The 20,033-nt window shown below is 51.9% G+C and overlaps 3 protein-coding genes across 3 annotated transcripts; all 3 read right to left on the minus strand.

Moving 5' to 3' along the window:
* Positions 1-396: 396 nt before the first annotated feature.
* Positions 397-2,689, minus strand: SMAC4_05039 (uncharacterized protein; the record flags this gene model as incomplete). Its single annotated transcript, XM_003352877.2, has 2 exons — positions 397-2,577; positions 2,639-2,689. The coding sequence occupies 2 exons, from the start codon at positions 2,687-2,689 to the stop codon at positions 451-453; spliced, it is 2,178 nt and encodes a 725-aa protein (XP_003352925.1). The 3' UTR covers positions 397-450.
* Positions 2,690-9,296: 6,607 nt separating this feature from the next.
* Positions 9,297-11,375, minus strand: SMAC4_05038 (uncharacterized protein; the record flags this gene model as incomplete). Its single annotated transcript, XM_003352876.1, has 3 exons — positions 9,297-10,631; positions 10,695-10,943; positions 10,971-11,375. The coding sequence occupies 3 exons, from the start codon at positions 11,373-11,375 to the stop codon at positions 9,297-9,299; spliced, it is 1,989 nt and encodes a 662-aa protein (XP_003352924.1).
* A 2,171-nt stretch (positions 11,376-13,546) lies between these two features.
* On the minus strand, positions 13,547-19,323 carry SMAC4_05037 (uncharacterized protein; the record flags this gene model as incomplete). Its single annotated transcript, XM_003352875.2, has 2 exons — positions 13,547-15,669; positions 15,721-19,323. 2 exons carry the CDS (start codon positions 19,321-19,323, stop codon positions 14,026-14,028), a joined length of 5,247 nt encoding a protein of 1,748 aa, XP_003352923.1. The 3' UTR covers positions 13,547-14,025.
* Between the last annotated feature and the right edge of the window lie 710 nt (positions 19,324-20,033).

Genomic DNA, 20,033 nt, shown 5'->3' on the forward strand with positions numbered 1-20,033 from the left:
TGAACACAGAATCACAAGTTGTACGCGAGGAACTAAAGAGTAACAATTCAAAATGGCCTAGCCATAAAACTCAAATTAACTATTAACCTACAATGGGTGATGCCGGGTGGAATGACAGGTTATATCCACCAGGGGTATGCTTATGTACGATACTTTCTATCATCATCACCACCAAAACAAAAATCCTTTTTTCTCTTCCAAACAAGACAAGAAATGAAACCCGGCTTTCAAATTACCCAAGGAGGCCAATGGTTGTAAATCCACAGCGCTCGCCCAAAACACCCCGATGGCAAAATGCATGCATGTGATTGATGCTCTTCTTCGAATGGATCGTAAGAATGGTACCAATGGTTTTTTTTTTTTGGTTTTTTTTTTGCTTGTCCTTCCTTTCCTTTTACATGTCGATATTGTACACGCTGCTTTGCAGCCCAAATCTAAGCCATTGAGAGCTCAGAGAGCAAGAGCACCAAGAACGGCGGCAACGGCAAGGCCGAGACCAGCGTTGACACGACCGCTACCGGCAGTGACAATGGGAGGGCTGATGACCGACGAAGAAGGGCGGACAAGGCCACCGGTTCCGACGCCAGTGCCGATGGGGACGGCGGGGGCGCTGGTGACAGCAGGAGCGCTGTTGACGGGAGCAGCGGCGCTGGTACTGCCGCCGACGGAACCGGTCTTGGTGGCGGTAGCAGAAACGATGGGGACCTCGGTCTCAGTGACGAGAGGCACGCCAGTGGGAGCAGGGACGATGGCAACATCATCAGTGGTGCTGGTGAAGTGAATCTGGGGCACGGTCATGGTGGTGTCGACGATGACGGTGGTGCTGGAGCTGGGAATAGTCGAACCGGCCTCATCGGTGCAGGGAACAATGGTGGTGATATCAACAGTGATGGTGGTGTAGACAGGAACAACAGTAGGGGCAGCAGTGCTGGTGACGTAGGTGGGAACGCCAGTAGCAATGCCGGGGTTGGTGTTGACATAGGGAGCGCAGATACCCTGGAAGAAGGTGATGGCCTCAGAAATGACGGACTCAGACTCGCCGTGGGCATAGATGCACTCGTAGACGTTCTTGACGAAGAGGGCGTTGGGGCAGTAGCACGCGGCGTCGGAGTTGTCAGTGCAGCCAGTCTCGAACAGGAAGGTGTTCAGGCACGAGGGAACGACACCAGGGCAAGGAAGAGGCTCAACCGGGGCGGTGGAGACGGGAGCAGCGCTGGAGGTGGTGTCAACAGCGGCGGCAGAAGAGCTAACGACGCTGCCAGCGGAGGTAGGAACAACGACACCGGTGCTGCTTCCAATGGCAGAAGAGACGACAGCGGAAGAAGCGACAGCAGAGGACTCGACGGCAGCGGCAGAAGAGGAGGAGCCGGCGGGAGCAGAGATGATATCACCGATGGAGGTGGAGATAACAATCTCACTGGGACCCTCAGAGCTGGCAACGGGGGCAGCAGAAGAGGTGGCCGAGATAACAGTAGTGAGAGTCTCGGTGACGGGGCAGATAGTGGTAGAGGTAGCAATGGTGACCACAGTAGTGGTAACGTGGCCGGCAGGGCAGTTGGTGACAGTAGGAGCGCAGCTGGTGATGGTCTGGACCTCGGTGACGAAGATGGTCGAGGTGCTGTCGAAGCTGGTGACGATGGTGCTGGTGACGGGAGGAGCAGACACAACCTCGCTGATGGGAGCGCTGGTGGTCAGGACAGGAACACTCTCGGCAGGAGCGCTCTCAACGGGAGCACTCTCAACGGGAGCACTCTCAACGGGAGCACTCTCAACGGGAGCACTCTCAACGGGAGCACTCTCCACCGGGGCGCTCTCAACAGGAGCAGAGCTGGCGCTGGACTCGACAGGGTTAGACTCAACAGGGACACTCTCAGCAGGGGCGCTGGTGATCTCGGCGGGAGCGCTGCTGGTCTGGCTTCCAGGGACGCTCTCAGCAGGAGCACTGGAAGAAGCGACGGGAGCAGCAGAGGTGGTGGTAGCCTCAGCAGGAACGCTAGGAATGCTAGAGGTGGCGGCGGAAGAGGTGGTAGAGATACCCTCGGTAGTCTTGGTCTTGGTCTTCGGAGGGACAGTGCTCTGCTTGGTACTGCAGTCGAAGGAGATGGTGCTGATGATGACACTGCAGCTGGGCTTGGGCTTCTCGGGCTGAGGAGGGTAGATGATGGTGACGTTGGTAGCACCACCGCACTGCTTGTTCACAACGTTGGTACCACCCTTGTTGCACTTGTTACGGTGCTTGCAAGTAGATCCATCGGGCATATCATAGTGGAACTCGAGATCGCAGTCAAACTCGGGAGTAACGTGGATAGAGCCCAAGGAGAACTTGTCACCAGCACCGAAGGAAGGGGCCTTGCCCTTGTCAGAGCCGCAGACACCGCTGATACCCCTGCCAGTACGCTTTCCAAAGCGACCACCGAAGCCAGCACCCGAGGTCCAGCCGTTGAAGTTGAAGTCCTTGTACTGAGAGAAGGGACCAGTGGAGAGATCATCGAAGGCGAAGCCGGTCTTTTGCTTGTCGGTACACTTGTTGTCGGTGTTCTGAGGGCAAGTGAATGCCGGGGCGTTGTGAAAGGGGAACTGTGAGGCAGTCTGTGTTAGTCATGGGCTGTTTGGGGCATGGTTGGATATATAGACTTACAGTGGCGGCCGCACTAGCAGCGAAGGCCAAGAGGCCAGTAGAGTACTTCATGATGATGACTTATAAAATGCGAAGAAAAAAAGAGATATGTGTGATTCGAAAAGGCGGAACGGTTGTCCTGTGTGGAGTTGGAGTTCTTGTTGTTAACCTCTTGGTCGAGGCAGTGTGGTGGTTGATTCAACCAACGAATGGTGGTGGTATAACCTGTCAAGGCAAACACAAATACTAGCACCAAAAAAGAAGAGATGGGACGGAGCAAAGAAGCGATTGACTTTGACTCCTGAGAAGGACGGAAGAGTGATACCAAGAGAGGCAAAGAGGAAAGAAACAAGATGAGGAAGAAGAAGGTCTTGTGGAATACAACCAAGAGAAGTGGTCTGACGAAGAGAGGGAAGCCTTGCTCTCATATAGCAACTCGAAACACTTGGAGGAGTTGATGCGGGAGCATTGGTAGGTCATCGCCAAGCAGAGTGGCCAGGGCCAATGAAGGTCAATGGTGGGCTAGACTTTGCCGTTACTTCTCGGCCTCTCCACCAAGGAGAGTGTAACCATTTCGAGAAGTCATATTGACATCCCATGCTCATACTCTGCGAGGGGGCCACGAGAACCACCAGTCACAGGTGGCTGCCACAAGGGTATGGTTTGTAGAATACCAAACAAAGAGGGCAACACTTTGCCTGCTGCGGGCGGTACGACTTGCGGCGCCATGGCGGACGTCGGCAGTCGAATGGTTGAGTGTTGAGCGGTTGTGAGGTCAGTTCAGATTGCCAAAAGCGAAGAGAGTCGACGAGTGGTTCGGAAGACGTTGTTGCGATGTTGAGGGTTTGCCAGGGTTTGCAGTGGCTTGCAAGGGTTTGTATGCTGTCGCGCGGCTCCGGCGTCCATTGTCGAAGCATTGTCCGGTGGGGTCTCTTGTTAAGAAAAAAGACTGTTCTGGTTGGTCAGATGGTCCCTTCCTCAGTCCGATTTTGACTCTGGTGGGTACCAACAGGGGTTCTCCATCTGTCAGACCTCCCCTGGTAAGTCCTATTTTGGTTTAGGCTAGGGGTTTGCACGGTTGCAGTCGCCCTCCACATGCCCAATCGCTTGTTGGCGCGCTGCTCTTTTCCATGTCTGTTTTTGTCTGTTTTTGTCTGTTTTGTCCAAAATGCCCCATTGGCAAAGGAAACCGGAAGGAAGAGACAACTTCAAGATGGCGACCTGGACCAGAACAAGGTCGGTACTTGCCATCTGTGACCTTGACAGATATTTCCTGTAGTGTCTCACGGGTTGAGTATCAGACCGCTCTTGCTGTAGATGATTCTGATATCATTCTCATCTCAGGTGCCTCTTGGCTTGTCTCCCCTCTGCGCCAGAGACCGGCATGGGCCAATCTCACCCTTGGCCGTTTTTAACATCTTCTTGGTCAGATTGGATATTAACGTCTGTGTCCCAGCGTTCCAGCATGTAGGCCATCACCAAAAGCACCACGCCATCACGATAGCCAACAGCTTGAGTTTTCTCCAAGATGGTGCACCTGGAGCGAAGATGCTTGGATCTTGAAACGAAAACACTGCTCAGCCACGCCGCATACGCTACTGCAGGTACAGACAGGATGAAGGGTGGAGGGGGCCACAATGCCACCACATCCAATGGATGATGTCCTCCCCGACTGCCTCCCGATCAGGATGATTTCCAGTTCACGGACTGTTTTCGGTCCAGAAGAGACAAGGGTGAGGAGACCCCATGCTTATCTCCCCAGGATTCGGATGTTCCGAGCGAAAAGCAAGCGAAAGCGATGGACTAGGACAGCGGTTCATCTCGCGACTATTCCCATCTCGGCAGCACTCTCCATCCCCGGTTGACTTCGGCTACTCGTGGTGACAGCAACCCCGCCTTGGACCCAAGCTCTTTTGGCGAATTCATCACCGGCAACGGTTGATGTTCCCTAATCCAGCATCTGACCCTGCCAGTGCTCTCTGTAGTGGCCGCTTTGAACTTCTTGGGTTCTGATAGTCTTGTCAATATCAACACTACCATGCTGAGAGCGACCTCGTCATTCCAGATGGTCCGAGTGACCGGTCAACAATCTCCTCCCCGGTCCAGCTCTGGTTGGCGAACTTGTATCCTGTCCGGAAAGTATTTTCTTGCATAGGGGACGAGATGCTGGATTGCAACCGACCGAATAGAACGCGATTGTGGCTTGGTGGTGCTGAAACGTGAACTAACTTCTAGTAAGAGCTTTCCATCGGCCCCCTTGACTGGCAGGAATGGCGCCCAGGAGAAATGTTACTCTGCAGCCAATGGTCAAGCGCCAAGGTCAAGCGCCCACGCTATTCGGCGGCTTCAGACAGCGTCATCTCGGGCGCTTCGATTCTGGATTTCGACAGCCTCTCGTTTTTTTTTCGTCGATGAAGTCATATTCCGCGCCGGCCTTTCTTGAAAAGTGGAAATGAGAACGAGCTGAGTGAGAAAGTGGATGTTTTGATGGTTGTTGTTCAACAAAGAAGTCGGCTTGAACCCACCGCCAATATTGGAGCGTAACATTGCACAGCGCACGGATGACGTCCAAGCGAACAGCCATTCCAATATGCAGCCAAGCTAGGACACTAACAACCAGCCGCGTCTACTCTTCCTGGGTTTGCTAAAAAGACTAATGGGCGGCTCTGTACTCCTTGACCTGCTGAGCTCCCCATGCTGTGCGCTTCCGGATCGGACGGCGACAGTCACTGGGTTCCGATGCCGTGTGACCACGACGGAAGGACTGCAATTTCCCGAAACCTGTCTCGACGGCGAGTCGCCCTCTTTTCCATCACCCTTCTGTCTCTCCAAATTCGGAGAGCATTCTTTCTGTCAACGCCTCATCGTCTCACCTGCAGCGCCGAAGCGACGCCGACGACATTGGTTGTTGATGAGGCTGCTCCACACTTCAGCAGCTGGTTTAATCAATTGTCATCATTAAGGACGACCTGTCGATATGTACCTACTTTGCCATTTTTAGCACACGGCTAAAGGCAAAGACATCAACTGCTTCCATAACTCACCATGGGATTGATTAACTTGCGTGTCCATCTTTCGGGCATTCCAAGTTGTCTGCCTAAACATGACGCTATTCACAGTCCAAACCTGCGACGAGGTTGATATCAACATGGGACACTCACGGCACTAACACTTAGTGTATAGCCGTGGGGGCAACTTGCTGATCACTCTACTAGCTTTAGGCCCAAGATCCATCATCAGCGACCCTTCAGCGGCGAGAGCGGGTCTGAAGCACTGATCGACAGGTACGCACCATTGCCTCTTGCATGACGCCCTGGGCTTCACTCCACTTGTTGATTTTCAGATCTGACACTCCCCACCCGTTAGCATTCTGGCAATCCTCTTGAGGCTCACCTCCAATTCAGAAACAACGGCAACCTTTCCGGGTCCTTAATTCTTTCAAGCACGGCACCCGACATTCTGGATGCTGTTTAGTTTCTCTGGATACGAGAAAAGGGCTTGTTGACGGCGAGCCTCCATGCAACTCATCACCCCTCCATCCTCGAAACGGTCGACTCCCAGACCCCCAAAATCAACCTTCTCTTCGGCAGAGGGTGGCTGAGCTTTTGGGCTGTTTCAGAACATTCTATGGCTTCACTTATCATATCCGTGCATGTTTGCAAAGATAAGCTTTCGGTCTGCTAGGGAGTCTCGTGGTAGTTAGCTTCCTACAGCTTTCTTTTCCGTCCTGTCGGTAACTATCAAGCCTTTGTTTTTGTTATTGTTTTTTCTTGACCCTCGGACGACATCACCAGATTTGGAATCATCTGCCCACACTTACTGACAACTAGACGAAACTCGACTTGATGAGTTTTCAGCCGTTCTGGGACACTTGGTGCAAAATTCGCGTCCAAGACACTTCACTACCTTCACACCCATCTCGTTTTTCTTACTGAATCGACTCTCTTCCAGCCGTTCGTCACAACCCTTCTAAAGCTCTGATACCGGAAGTCGTTCTTCCCCGCCATCTCGAGACTGCCCTCACATGAGCAAATAGGCAATCCAACTTTTCTAAAACCGCCCAGAGTTACGAGTCAACTCCATGATATGGGCATGAACAGCAGATCTCCCAACGAGTCGTTCGAAGGGCCCCTTGTTTCAGATATTCCCCACCCAAACCAGTGTTTTCTATTATTATCATTGACATCTTCCCCTACAGAGTGCCTCATGAGAATCTGGACCGTCGCCTCATCGCGGGACCGGGCGGATTCCCGTGTATCGGCTGTCATGTCGAGCGTGAAAATTCTTGACATCGAATCAGGTCGACATCGACAGAGTTGAGGGCAGTGCCTTCTGTCCGGCTTCACGATTCCGCTTGTATCTGAACAACCCGAAAAACTGGGCGGCAGTATGAAAAACCATCATGAAATATTCCACCTAGGACACTGTGAGTTATCTTCTGGTCATTCAAAAAAGCGGCGTCTGTACCCTTTTTTCCGGATATACCTTTTCCGCCAAGCGGTTCTATCACAAACACCATCTCATCACGCACTTCACAAAACAGCCTTACCTCTTCTATTGTGTATCTGTCCAACAGATTTTGCAGAGAAAGTGCGGCGTGGGAACTTCCTAGCAAACCTGCAAGTAACTGGATTCCTAGCGGCAAACTTCACTCCGCCTCTTAAGTTTGTTGAGCAACTCAGAGTCTGCATGTTCAAGGCATCAAGTGGCACCTGAACCTCTTGCAACTAGTTGGTTGTTAGGATTCAACCTTCGCGTCGCTTTCATCGTCTTTCGCACGAGCGGGCACAGCATGTACAGTTGTACATCCAACTAAAAAGACCCTCATCCTCCTCTACACCATCTCATAAGTCGCTGACAGACTGCTACTGCTCCTTTCCTATCCATGCGCTGCAGATCCTTCGGACCCCATCAGTTTTCTTGAGCTTGAGTCGGGCTTGAGGATAGATGTTGGTTTCGGGTGTCGGTGTCGGGTGTGCGGCGGCGGCGTTAGCGGAGTGGCAGCGGCAGAGTGATGGCGAGTAGCGGCGGAGTAAAGTCCGATGGCAGAGTGGCAGAGTGGCAGAATAAGGCTTTTGCTCGTTCGCGAGTAATGAGCCTTACATACACGCCTCCGTTACCCCGAGGGCCGAGAAAAAAAGCCCGTATAGAGTGGGAACTGGAAACGTCCTTTTCGGCTCTGACATCGATCAAGTGGAGAAGCAGATGTCGGATACCCCGTTTGCACGACGACACTTTGCAGGCGATAGCTGGGTTGTGTGTGTCAGTTGTCTGCGTACCAGCGTACATTTCCTTGATTTTCACATGTGCTTTCTGCATTCACGGTACATGTCTGCCAGAAACGGAAGACATCAAGAAAAGTAGGTAAGGTAAGGTGGAGGGACTGCACTTGATAGGGGGTCCTATGGATCAAAAAGAAAGAGCAAAGAGGGTAGACACTGTGTCATTTTCCAAGTTTGTTTCTTTGTTTCTTTTTGAAGAATTGGCCCTCGTCATGCCGCTTTCCCCAGGCGGAGATAGTTCCGAAAGTGATTGGAGATACTTGATACCAAGTCGGTCGAGTACCAAAGCCTTTCTCTCTGTGGATATCTTTGAGTACACCTGATGAATATTCGAGATTGTATCAGTCGTGGAGCATACACAGGTCAACAATGGAATCCGAGTTTGCAGTGGAAAAGGGGTTAAGGGCAAACAAAAACAAAGGATATGCACATCATCGTCTCCCATCACTCGAGTCCGGGGCCACCAAACATGCATATTCACGGCAAGCTTTGCTGACACCTCTACTCTAGATTTTCATACTTTTCCCATAAATTCTGGCCAGCAATTTTACTCGCTTTCCTTTCTTCTCACTACATGTTCATATACCAATCAGCGAGGCCAAGTTACTAGCCAAGAATAAGCCGGGTTTTCTATCTGAGGCCGGTGAGGTTCTAACGGTTGCATACCTCACCAACAAGTGGCCATCTACAAACCGATTGGAAAAAAAAAAAAAAAGAAGAAAAAAGATAGCTCTCGAGAAGCAAGCAGTTCACTCAACGAGCTAATTAATAGTTTCAACAACCTCCGTCTTCTGGAACTCGTGCGGTCAAGTCACTCACGGATTGACTATGCAAGGAGTAAGTATGTATGCGGTGGTGGTCCAATCGGACAAGTGCCCTTGATGGTGATATTTCTGGTTGGCTACATGTAAGCAACCAATTGCTATGGTATACCTACAAAGCAGAACCTTTTATTTTATGCCGGCAAGGTGAGTCAACAGGGTCTTTACCTTTCCGAGCTTCCAGAACTCTTATCACGACGCCTCACTGTTTCAAATTATCAGAAACAACCACGACAAAGTCCCTCTCATGTCTGGACCTAGCTAAGTTTCGTTTGGCCTCCTGAAAGATGCATATATCTCAGAAAACCGACTGGGCGATGACATGAATCTACCTATCTACATCGAGAAAAGAATTGCTTTTGTTTGCCCCTCAACTTACCAGCCAGGGGCAGTTCGCTCCTTCCTCTTTTTTCTTCTCTTTCCCAAGGTGTCGCTCCTTCCATCCCCTCGCCTCCTCTTGCCTATCGGTGGTGCCTTCCCTACCAAACTACATCTTTCCATCACCACCACCTCCTCCTTCCGTAACCACGGTAACTCTTCTCCCTCCAACCTTTTACCTCTCCTTTTCTCCCTATTCTAGTGTATGTCCTTCCCCTTCCCCTCCGTTTTGTCGTTCTCCTTCTCCACAATCCCCGCAGCCAACTCCCCAAAAACCGGTGCTCCCAAACCAGACCCGCTATCATCGTCTACGTGCTCTTGCTCCGGGTTCAGGTAAATATCCTCATGCAGCGCTTGAAGCCGAGGCGTGCCTTGGATGCGGGGAGTACGTCTCAAGCGAGGTGTGTTTCGCCCAGAGGTATTCGGGCTCAGGTTGGGACTGTTGGTGGCGAGTATGAGTTGGCCAAGACCGAGTGCAACGCTGCTGCCGCTGCCATTTCTGCCGGTTTCTGTTACTTGAGATTGTCTGCCTTCTCTCCAGGATGAGTGTATGGACTGGGAGGGAGTGGAAATGGTGAAGTCCTCCCAAGATTGGATTGAGCCACCGCCGCCCACTGTGGCGTTTGCGGGACATGGAGCACGACTGGGAGAAAGGAGGTGGTGAGAAAGGCTGGGAGAAGGTCGGAACTGGGCTGTGGAAACAGGAGACGTGGTTTGTGAATCGGCGTTTTTCGATTTCGGTTGGCCCGGGAGGGAAGAATTGACGAAATTGTTGGTTGTTGTTCTGGTGCTGACAGCAGCAGCCACGGAGAACGCAGTGGGACTATGCGGAGGTTGGATTGTTACGCGAACGGTTGATGTACTCAGTGTCTCGTCTTTTCCTCCTCCTGAATCAGTCCCCTCAATGAAGCGGGCTAGATTGCTTTTCGTCAAGCGTACTGAGTGAGTACTGTTATGGTTCGAGCTTGATTGTTTCCTGGGAGGAAATGCGGTCTTTTTTCTCGGAATTGGAGACAGGCTAGTAACGATTCCAGGAAAGGAGTCAGAAGATGGCTGCGATGCTAGCTCCTTGAACGGCTGGGACTTGGTGTACTGCGATGTTCGTTCTTCAGTGATTTCTGAAAATTGTTGGTAGTCATATTTGTATATGTCTTCAACTTCGGAGGCGGAAAACTCAGGCTGCAGGTCGGCTGCTTTAGTGGTGTTGTTAATGAGACGTTTGCGTTCGTCGCCGTCGTACTCTTCATGAGTGATTTGGCTGAAATGGGTCTCCTGGCTGTGGATAGAAGAAAGGTAGGACTGATGGTCGGAAGCATTCATAGCAAGTCTTGCCAGAACATTATGGTACGACGAGGTCAACGCCCTCTTAACGAGCTCGTCGGCCACGTCTGAGTCCGTGGCGGTAGCGGCAGTGCTGTGGGGAGAACTTGTCTCTGGCTCTCTGCTTTTAGGCCCAGAATATTCCTGCCTCTCCTTCTCCTCGTCCTCCTTTTCCTTCTCTTCGTCCTCCTGCTCCTCCTGCTCCTTCTCACCCTGCTCCTTAATCTCAGTCCGCTCCCCCTTCTCCCCTTCCTCCTCCCACACCTTCTCCCTCACCTCCAGCTCCCCCTTCCACTCCATCTTCTTCCTTCCCTCCTCCCCCCACATAATCGTCTTCCACCTAATATCCTCCAACTTCATAATCCTGCCACCCACATCCTCCCCACAGAACGGCACCAGCCTTTCCAGCATAATTATCTCCCCCCTCTGCACCTTCGGATCCTCCTTATACTCAGTCTCCTTGTCAAAGATGACTTTACCAGGCACGCACTCCGCATCCACCGGCTCGTTCCAACCACGGACGTTCTTGTACTGCTAGTACTTGAGAATGACCTGGTCATCACAAATTCCGGTTTCGGTTGCAGTTTCAGTTCCGATTTCGGTGTCGGCAGATGAGGCGGAGTGAGGAGGGAAGGCAAAGCTGGAGGAGGTACTGCGGTAGTAAGCCTGGCAGCGGCCGCAGAAACCGAAGCGTGTTTCGGTGAAGTACGGGTAGGGTAAGCGACAGAAAGGAGGAGGCCGGTGGTGAGTTTGTGGAGTTGATGGATTAATGAGGCTGCTGAGGCGTGGGCAGAAAAATATTTTGGAGGTGGTGGGGACGCCGCTGCCGCTGCCGTTGATATTAGAAGGCGAGGGGGCTTCAAAGGCATCTTCTAGTTGACGCTGCTGCTCGCAAAGTCGGACGCCGGACGAGACGTGGCCGCAGACGGTGTAGAGCTTGCGCTTTTCGAGACACATTCTGAGTGAGTGTGATGGTTGTTGGTGAGTTGGCGAAAATGGTATTGGCAGTCGGCTACGTAGGTAGTTTGGCTTCGAGCGCTTTGTTTTCTGCCTTGGCTGTCTCTCGGGGTAATTTGGTTCTTGTTGGTTGGTTAGACGCTTGTGGTTCGAGTCGGTGGACTGGACAAATGTAGGAACGTGTACCTCTGGAATTGGGTGAAGGAAGAAAGGAATTAGGAGGACTGGGAATTTCGAGGATCAGGGTCTATATAATTTGTGAAACGAGAACTTGACCCGTGAGCCATCACCAGCCGTTTGCCACAGCGTGTAAAGAAGGGGCCGAGTGAATGGGATGATCGTAGGAAGATGGGTTTCGAGTTTCTGAATCCGATCGAAAGACGAATTTCCGTCTCCGGATACCGTCCCAATCACGTATCTATCGCTGAGGGTTGAATGTTGATCGGACACTTGCCCCATTTCGAGAAGTGCGGCCGAACATGACAAGGAGAAGGGACTGGATGTCGACAGTCTACAGTTTGAAGGCACCTTACCCTCTTGAGTTTGGCACAATGAAATTCGTCGTTAACCCCATTCTTCAGGCCTGAATGTGACCAGAAAATGTTCAGTTCTCATTCCGGGCATCGTGATGTATCGACAACCCCCCTAAAAGGACAAGAGCAGATTTAAGAGCTCCGGGTAGGTGAGTTACCCCGGTAAGGTAGAAATAACTATTTGGAAAAACCACTGCGTCAATCAGCAGCTGAGAAAAGACATCTTCCTTCCCAGTACAGCGTAGCACCAGAGAGGTATTTTCTCGAAATGCATAATCATAGTCATAACTTCAACATATCAAAAGACTAGGAAGTCTCTCTCATACTTGTTGATATCCTGTTGTCTGGTCAGGTTTTAACGTAAGGGAGTTTACTGGTCAGAAAAATGATTAAGCTTGGACATTAGAAATGTAATTTATGCATAAACAAGCTCCATTCTGCTCTACTACACCTTACACTTTACACCTTCTCTTTGCGTGAGGCAGACTGTTCCGAGGAGAAAGGGGCACCAAAATGTCCATTGCTTACCTACTGGATCTCAGCTGACATTCGATCCGATATATTCCAGTTTCACAAGTCATTCCTACCTCTAGGAAGTTCCAGGTTGGGAACCCATTTTATACTGGTATGTAGGCCATCATCAGCTTGCTCACAATACCATGACTTACTTCTAGCCACCTGCTCTTGACTCAGTTCTCAGTCCCATGTAATATGTAATTGCTCATAATAGCACAGTCCGTCACTTGGGTGACTTAGCCGCAATTCCTGGGTCATCGATGATGTTGAACGTACCTAGCGAGTAGAATGTCCAGTCAAGTCCAATCATCGTACCACCTAAACTTGAGTCATCCATTCATCTACAAAACTTCCAGTCCTTCATCAACCACTATGACAAGCACCGTTATACACGCCACGTCACGTCAGTCAGTCTTTCGATTGAAACCAGCCTACCTATGTATCTATGATGACTTTTACCCAATCATCTTTCCCCGAACTCACTTAATCTGTCTTCTTCTTCTTCTTCTTCTTCTTCTTCTTCTTCTTCTTCTTCTTCTTCTTCTTCTTCTTCTTCTTCTTCTTCTTCTTCAAGAATTGAGATCTACCGCCTATCCGACTCAAATAACCTTATGTAACAACAAATACCCAGTGCCCGTCAACTTCATCACTATACTAAGGTACCTACAAAAGCAATACCCCTTTCCCAGCCCCAACTTCGGAGGGACACGCAAACATGAACGCTCTTCTGACCAGCGGAAGTAAAGGGAGAGATGTGAAGAAAAGGTAAAAGACGAATCTAAGTGAAGAGAGAATTGAAAGATTGAAAGAGAAGGAAAAGTGAGAAGTGAAGAAAGAAGGCAATAAGTATTGTACCTTAAGCGTAGGCGAAAAGAAGATGAAAGGAAACAACAAAAGAAAGAAAGGGCAATGAGGTTCAAAAAATGATACATGTAGAACCCAAGAACACAAGGACAACAATTTATACTTATACGGAAGCGAAGAGCACCCGTAACATAGCCATGGAATACGTGTCTAACCTTCATTCACTGCTACTAAGCATCATGGGGTGTTCCACTTGTTTCTTTGCCATTATTGACCAGATATAGGTGCTCATTAAGCGTTCAGGGGGGAAATTATTTGAAACGGAAATAAAAAATCGTATTATCAAAGCAGGCTGCTGCTTCATGCCATGTGCGTGCTCATAAACCCATCCGTAGCCATTCCATAACGACCCTATAATCCAGTTGTCCAGCTATTTGTAATGACACTGGACAAGAAGAAAAACACATAGAAATACGCGTGAAAGTGGTGAAAGGTAAAAAAACCACAACAACATCATCAAGCATCTTGGTATCTTTTCATCATCAGCAGACACTACTACCCGTTTACCAGTTCTTTATACCTTCCTTCTCCTCCTAAGAGAACCAAAACCCCATACAAGTAAGTAAGTCCCCGAATAAACATTCTCAACTTATTACCATGCGACCATCATCCCGATCGCCATCATCAGCACCAGCACCAGCACCAGAATCATCACAACTATCATCAACACCATCCCCACCCAACCTTGCCCCGTCCACCCTCTTTTCCTCATCTCCATCACTCCCCACTCCAGCCACCTAAGCCTTCTCCGCATGCCCATCATTAAGCAACATCTCCAACACAATTTGTCCCCCGGGAACCTCCGGATGACTCATGCAAATCTTGACCGTGCCCTTACTATCCTGCAATACGCCCGTCTGCAGCAAGGTATGCGGCTGCGCATGTTGCTGGCCGCTTCCCGTGGGGCCTCTAAACCCATAGTCTAAACACCTCACATCCCTCCCGGCAATGATCTGGCGCAGGCGACCGTTCTCGGCATTGCGGACTTCGACATAATCTTCGTTGAAGAGCAACAGGTACTGGCCGAACATGGTTGCCGCTTTCGCCTTCTTTTGCTTGCCCGAGTACTCCATGATCAGCGTGCGGGAGATCTCGCCGTGCTTGTCGACGTAGACGGCGCAGTCCTCGTAGGTGAGGAGGAATTCCTGGTCGTTGAGCTTGAACATGCCCAGGGGCCGTTGGTCTTTGATGCGCGAGGCGATGTTGGCGATGGCGGGCAGGTTGAGGTCGCGCGGGATGGACTGGGTCACCTTTTTGTCGAGCGTGAGGAGCTCAAAACCCTTTGCCGAAGCGACGGCGATGTACGTCTGGAACAGGTTGAGCGAGTAGCACTCGGCAGGGAGGTAGAACTCGTCGTAGTCGCGGAAGGACTCGGTTGCTCCCGAGGAGACCTTGCGGCTGCCGAAGATGCGGGACTTCTTCTCTGTGGCCTTTTGGAAGACGGGCTCGAGAACCTTGAAGGTGTTGTGCATGCCTTCCTTGCGTTTGTAGAAGAGGAGGGTGCGATCCTTCATGCGAGCGGTGGCAAAGAAGGTGACGTCTTTGGCGAGGCGCTGAGGCGCTCGTCGGGAGTTGTCGTGGGTTGGGGCCGGAAAATTGGAGACGGGTGCGATCACGTCGAGAGGGTAAGATATGAGTGATCTGTCTGCAATGAGGAGACAGACGGAGAAGTCCTCGAGGACGGCGATCTGGGTGACCTTGTTGATCTGGACGGAGCGTGACCAGCCTCGGGGTTTGGACGCCTCCGAGATGTAGACGCCGTAATCCGTACCGATGGCGATGATGGACTTGCCGAACGACTTGAACGCGGTAGCACAGTTTACCTGAGCTCTGCATACCGGTGGAGGACCGCGGCCTTCACCGTATTCCTTCTCCATTTCTCGGATCGCCCTGTCCAAGGGTGTCTCCTTGATTGGCACGCCTGGCTGCCTGCCAAAGGTCGAATAAGAATCGTACGCAAAAGCACCGTCAGAAAGAACCCGCAAGCGGAAAGGCTCGGCGTTCTGAGCATGTAGCGCTTTGGCGTGTCTTGTCTTCGCGTCCACGATCGCATTACACCAATCTGCACGATCCTGAGCAGAGGAGGCGTAGAGCGTGTAAATCTCATGACCGAGATGTTTTATCCTGAAGGGATAGATGATCTTTCCGTCATCGACACCTGAACTTGTTAGACGAGTAACGGGGTTGAGGGAGCCCATAGACGAACTTGTTGCCGTGTGTTCCAAGCCGGGCCTGTCACCTCCATTAGAGGCAACCTTGTTGAGCTGTGTTCCGGATCCACTGGCAGCCGTTGCACGGGTTAAAGGTGCTGCGAGACCCTTTTGTTTTGTTACAGGTTCATCGTTCATGCTCTCAAGGAAGAGGAGTGGCATGGGTATAGGCTGTACGCAAAGTCAGCAGTGTACACCATCGAATGTCGCACTGGAACTTACCTCTTTCGACACGTCATATTTCTTGTCACTCCTTCCGTCCTTGGTTGAGACCGCCTTGGCCAAGATGAAGTAATGGTCAAACAGCAGGGCCTGCGTTTCAACCCAGCGTACTCCCTTCGAACCCTGCCGCTGAAGCTCGCCTTGCTTGAGAAGTTCTCTTCCAAGGTGATCAAGGTTGAGGACTGATTGGAAACCAGGACGAAGAACCAGCTGGTGTTGCAGCTCAAGCAGCGCCACCTTCTTGCTCATCTCAGCAACCCTTTCATCACACTCCTTGGTGACGGCCTTGATCTCGTTGATGGCCTTGATGAGATTCTGCTTCTCATCGCTATCTTCGATCGTGTTTTTCAAGACTGTGCTAAGCAGCAAAGAATATCTCTGCAGACGTGTAATGGGCGCCTTCACAAACGTGGTCCATCCCAAACGCTTGGACCGCGGATGGTTTTGCGCGAATGCCAGAAACTCGGAGAAGAGTCTATTCCTATTACTCTCCCTTCGGATGAGGTACTCGGAGTTCGGGTAAGAGGAGCAGTATTCGATGTAGATTGGCCTGGCCTTGCGAATCCACTCTCTGAACAAGTCACTGAACCCAGTAATGAAGGGTGCTTGTTCCTGTTGGCGGTACTTGAGCTGAGCAAGCAAATAATCCTTGTTGATCTGCTGCACCGTATCAATCTTACCAAAGACTGCTTCCAGGAACTTGTCCTTTCTGCTGCTGGGCAGAACAGGCGGCTGGTGTACGCGGAGTTGATCTCTGTAGAGGAGTCGAACAACATCGAGCTGGGCCATGTACTCCTCTTCACTGGTGACAATTTCGTGCAGAACGTTTTGTCTCTCAATCTCCTTTTTGCTCTTGTTCTCCATATCTGACGCCTTGAGTCCATGGAAGGTCGCCCAGTCTTGAACCACTGGATCGTCAGAAAGCAGGTGATCCAGATTGGCCTTCTTTAGGGTTCTACCGCAGTGATGCGAGTAGCACCTTACTGGAATGCCGTTGTCATTGAGTTTGGGGGCGGACTCTTCGGCCTCATGCAACTTGGGCGCGTAGCAACCATGGCCAGTCAGTTGCCACAAGACACCTGTCATCTGGCCGGGTCCAAACCTGACCCATTCCTCATCTTCAATCAAGAGACCGGACACGAACATGGAGTCCACGACTGTGGTACTTAAGCCTTCCGCGTCAGCAACGTTCATGGTAGGAACCTTGTGACAGAAAAGCTTCACAATTCCTTCCTCAATGGATTTTCTCTTAAGGTCCACTTCACCGTCTGCCATCTCACGAATCCAAGCAGTGACACTGCTAAGCGCCCACGGCTCGGCACAACGCTTAATTTCCGTGGCCGTAAGTTTTGATGGGATGAACTTCCTCTTCCTGCCAGGCAATGTGATCATATCATAGGCAGCAAGCGACGATGGTGTTCCCGAGTCGTAGCCATCTTGAGGCGCGCCTTGATGGCCCATATGAGAATGATGCTGATGGGCATGATGTTTTAATGCTCTCCTCCGCTCCTCAGCGGCATCGGTTCTGGATCGTGCCGGTGTCTGGACAGGAGGAGTATTGCTGTGACCGGAAAGCGATATCGATCTCTCCACTGCAGCTTGGCCTTGTTGATCATACACGAGCCGTTGATTCACATCCATATTGTACCCCTGTTGAGAAGCGACCTTACTAGGGGGCAGTACCGACAGGGCTGGACGGCCTTCGCCAAGAGGAGGGACAGCTGGAAGAGGCCGGTTGGATATCCCTGGATGGTAGAACATGTCGGGGTAATCTTCCTTGGTAGGCGAATCACTTCCGCTCTGCCTGGAGTGGATCGAGACATGTTCGTCTTCCTCATCGAAGCTCAACCGGTGAGTCTGCGGGGCCTGAAGACCACCAGTTCCGCCATAGTCGACGGCGGCTTGGGAGAAGGGAGCATACTCGCTTCCCGTGTTTTGCGGATACGGCAATGGCCTGGGCCCTTTATCAAACTGGGTGGAGGTTGCGGGTGGGGAGCCAAATCCATTCTCGTAGTGAAGGTTTCCAGCATAGCCACCCCCATACAAGCCGAGGTCCATTCCCCCAAAATCGCTATCCGTGCCTTGTTCCTCGGGCGGCGGTGGTAACTCCCGTTGGTGTCCCGGCGGCTGTATCGGGTGTGACGGCGGGGTCTGCTGCTGCGCTGCCGGAGGTTCCATATAAGATGGGAACGATATTCCACCAAAGCCAAAGCGCCGGTCGTCCATGTCTTCCTGCATGGCCAAGAGGCCAGCAGCACCCTCGGGGTCGCTCTCGTCGTCATCGTAGTTATAAGTATTGGGATAAGTATTGGGGATATCGTTTCTGTTCACTGTCGATGCATTAGAAGGATAGCGATCTACCGCTGCAGCGGATCCCACATTCGTCGAAGCAGTCGAACTGTAGCGGTGCAGTCCCTGGTCGTCCTCCGACATGCTGCCATTAACACCATGGTACTGTCGTGGTCCCACTTCCGAGATAATATCACTGAACAAGGCGTCTTGGGCTTGCAGCTCATCATTTTGCCCATTAGGTCCCCAGCTTTGGTCCTCCGGCAAATCATCCATGGGGCGGCTAGGGAGCGGAGCATTTGTTGGATGCCTTGTAAGACCGCCATGTGCTTGCGAATGTGCAGGAGGAGACGGCGCAGAGACCTGGAAATCCGATCTAGAATTCCGACCGGCAAAGGCGCTGTGATCTGCAGAACCGTAACTAGGTCCGCCAGGCATCTGAGCATGGGAGGGATAGGGCGCCTGAGACGTTATGGTATTGTACGCCATACTTTGGGAATTGTTCACGCCATTCAAGGAATAGGACCCGTAGTATTGCTGCTGGTTGTATGCATTCGCCGGGGAATAGGACTGGTCATATTGCGGCGATGTCGCGGTGGCAGAAGACGGAGGATACTGTGGACTACGGGCGGGCTCATAGCTGGGCATGGATGGAGCTGTAGCCGTCTGGGGAGATTGGCCAAATCCCGACTGCGAGATGCTGGGAGAGGTATAGCCATATGTGTACCCATTGTATCCCGAGGAAGCCACTGAAGCGACGGAAGAATGCCTCTGAGGCGTGTTGGTGTTGGCGTACGCCGCTGGGTTATAAGCTGGCGGGGTATAGGTTGTAGGAGTGGGCGCGTAGGTCGGACTCGTCGGAGCGCCGTATCTCGAGGGCGGGCCAGGGTGATACGGGAGGGAGGTTGATTGAGTGCGAGCAAAGGCCTGGGGGTTGTACGTCGAGTGTGTCGGTGCGGGCGGCGGCGCGTTTGTCTGAGCCTGATACTGGTGTTGATATCCAGCCATGGCGATATGCTGAGGGTTGTAGCTGAGGCGATTTTGGGCAGCCGGCGCATCCTGTGACGTGGGACTGGTGATAAACAGCTCCTCCTCACCCCTACTGCCCACAGGCGCCCCAGTGTAAATGGCGGGCTGCTGGCGGGAAGCGCTCGGGTCGAACATGCCGGCATCGTCGCCCGTGTTGAAGCTCAAGCGTCGCTGGGGAGGATATGGCGGATTGTTATTGTTGTTGTCCTGCGCGGTGCCGCCGACGGGATATTGAGCAGGCGGCACATGGCCGTAGCGGCGCGAATCGTCGCCGCGAAACGACATGGCGCTCAAGTGTGTGTCTCGTCGTTGTCGTCGTCGCTGTTGTCGTCAACTGTTGGGTACCTGTAGGCAGAGGGCGACCTAGAACCTGAAGCTGTCGCTGTCAATGACGGATGGCGCCGAGGTTCGGGCGAGCAGCTTTGTGCAATGTCCGCGTGGCGTCGAGCTCTCGGGCAGCCTTCCACCGGACGGAAGGCGACGGGTCGACAGCGAGCGAAATTGTATGTCGGAAACAACGGCGACGGGGTTGCGGATTCGGGCAAGGTCGCTCGCTCGGTGGTGCTAAGGTATGATAACAGCTCGCTCTCTTGTGTCAATTAAATGGAGACTGGGGGTGGCATTTAGCGCGCGGCCCAGTGGAGACTCCGGCCGTTATGTCCTCTGGGTAAGTATCGTCTGTATCGTAATCGTATGTATGTACACGTCTTTTACACCAACGGTTACTCCATCCGCCAAGTTCGATGAGATGGGTTGTTGTCGTTGTTGTTGAAGTTGTCGGGAATCGAAGTGATCCTCGAAGGGTAGGTAGACAACCTGTAACTTCGGGGTGGCTGGCGCGCGTGCGGGACGCAGATATGATGTATGCAATCACATCGAGTCGGACTCAGCGTCTGACTCTGTCGAACGGTTCAAGTCGCCGGCGTGTCACAAGGCGCAGCCGAGGGTGATGTGTATGTATGGGTATATGAGTACCTTACTGTAAAAGTATCAAG

The sequence above is a fragment of the Sordaria macrospora genome, chromosome 1 (genome assembly GCF_033870435.1).
Source record: "Sordaria macrospora chromosome 1, complete sequence".
NCBI lineage: Eukaryota > Fungi > Ascomycota > Sordariomycetes > Sordariales > Sordariaceae > Sordaria > Sordaria macrospora.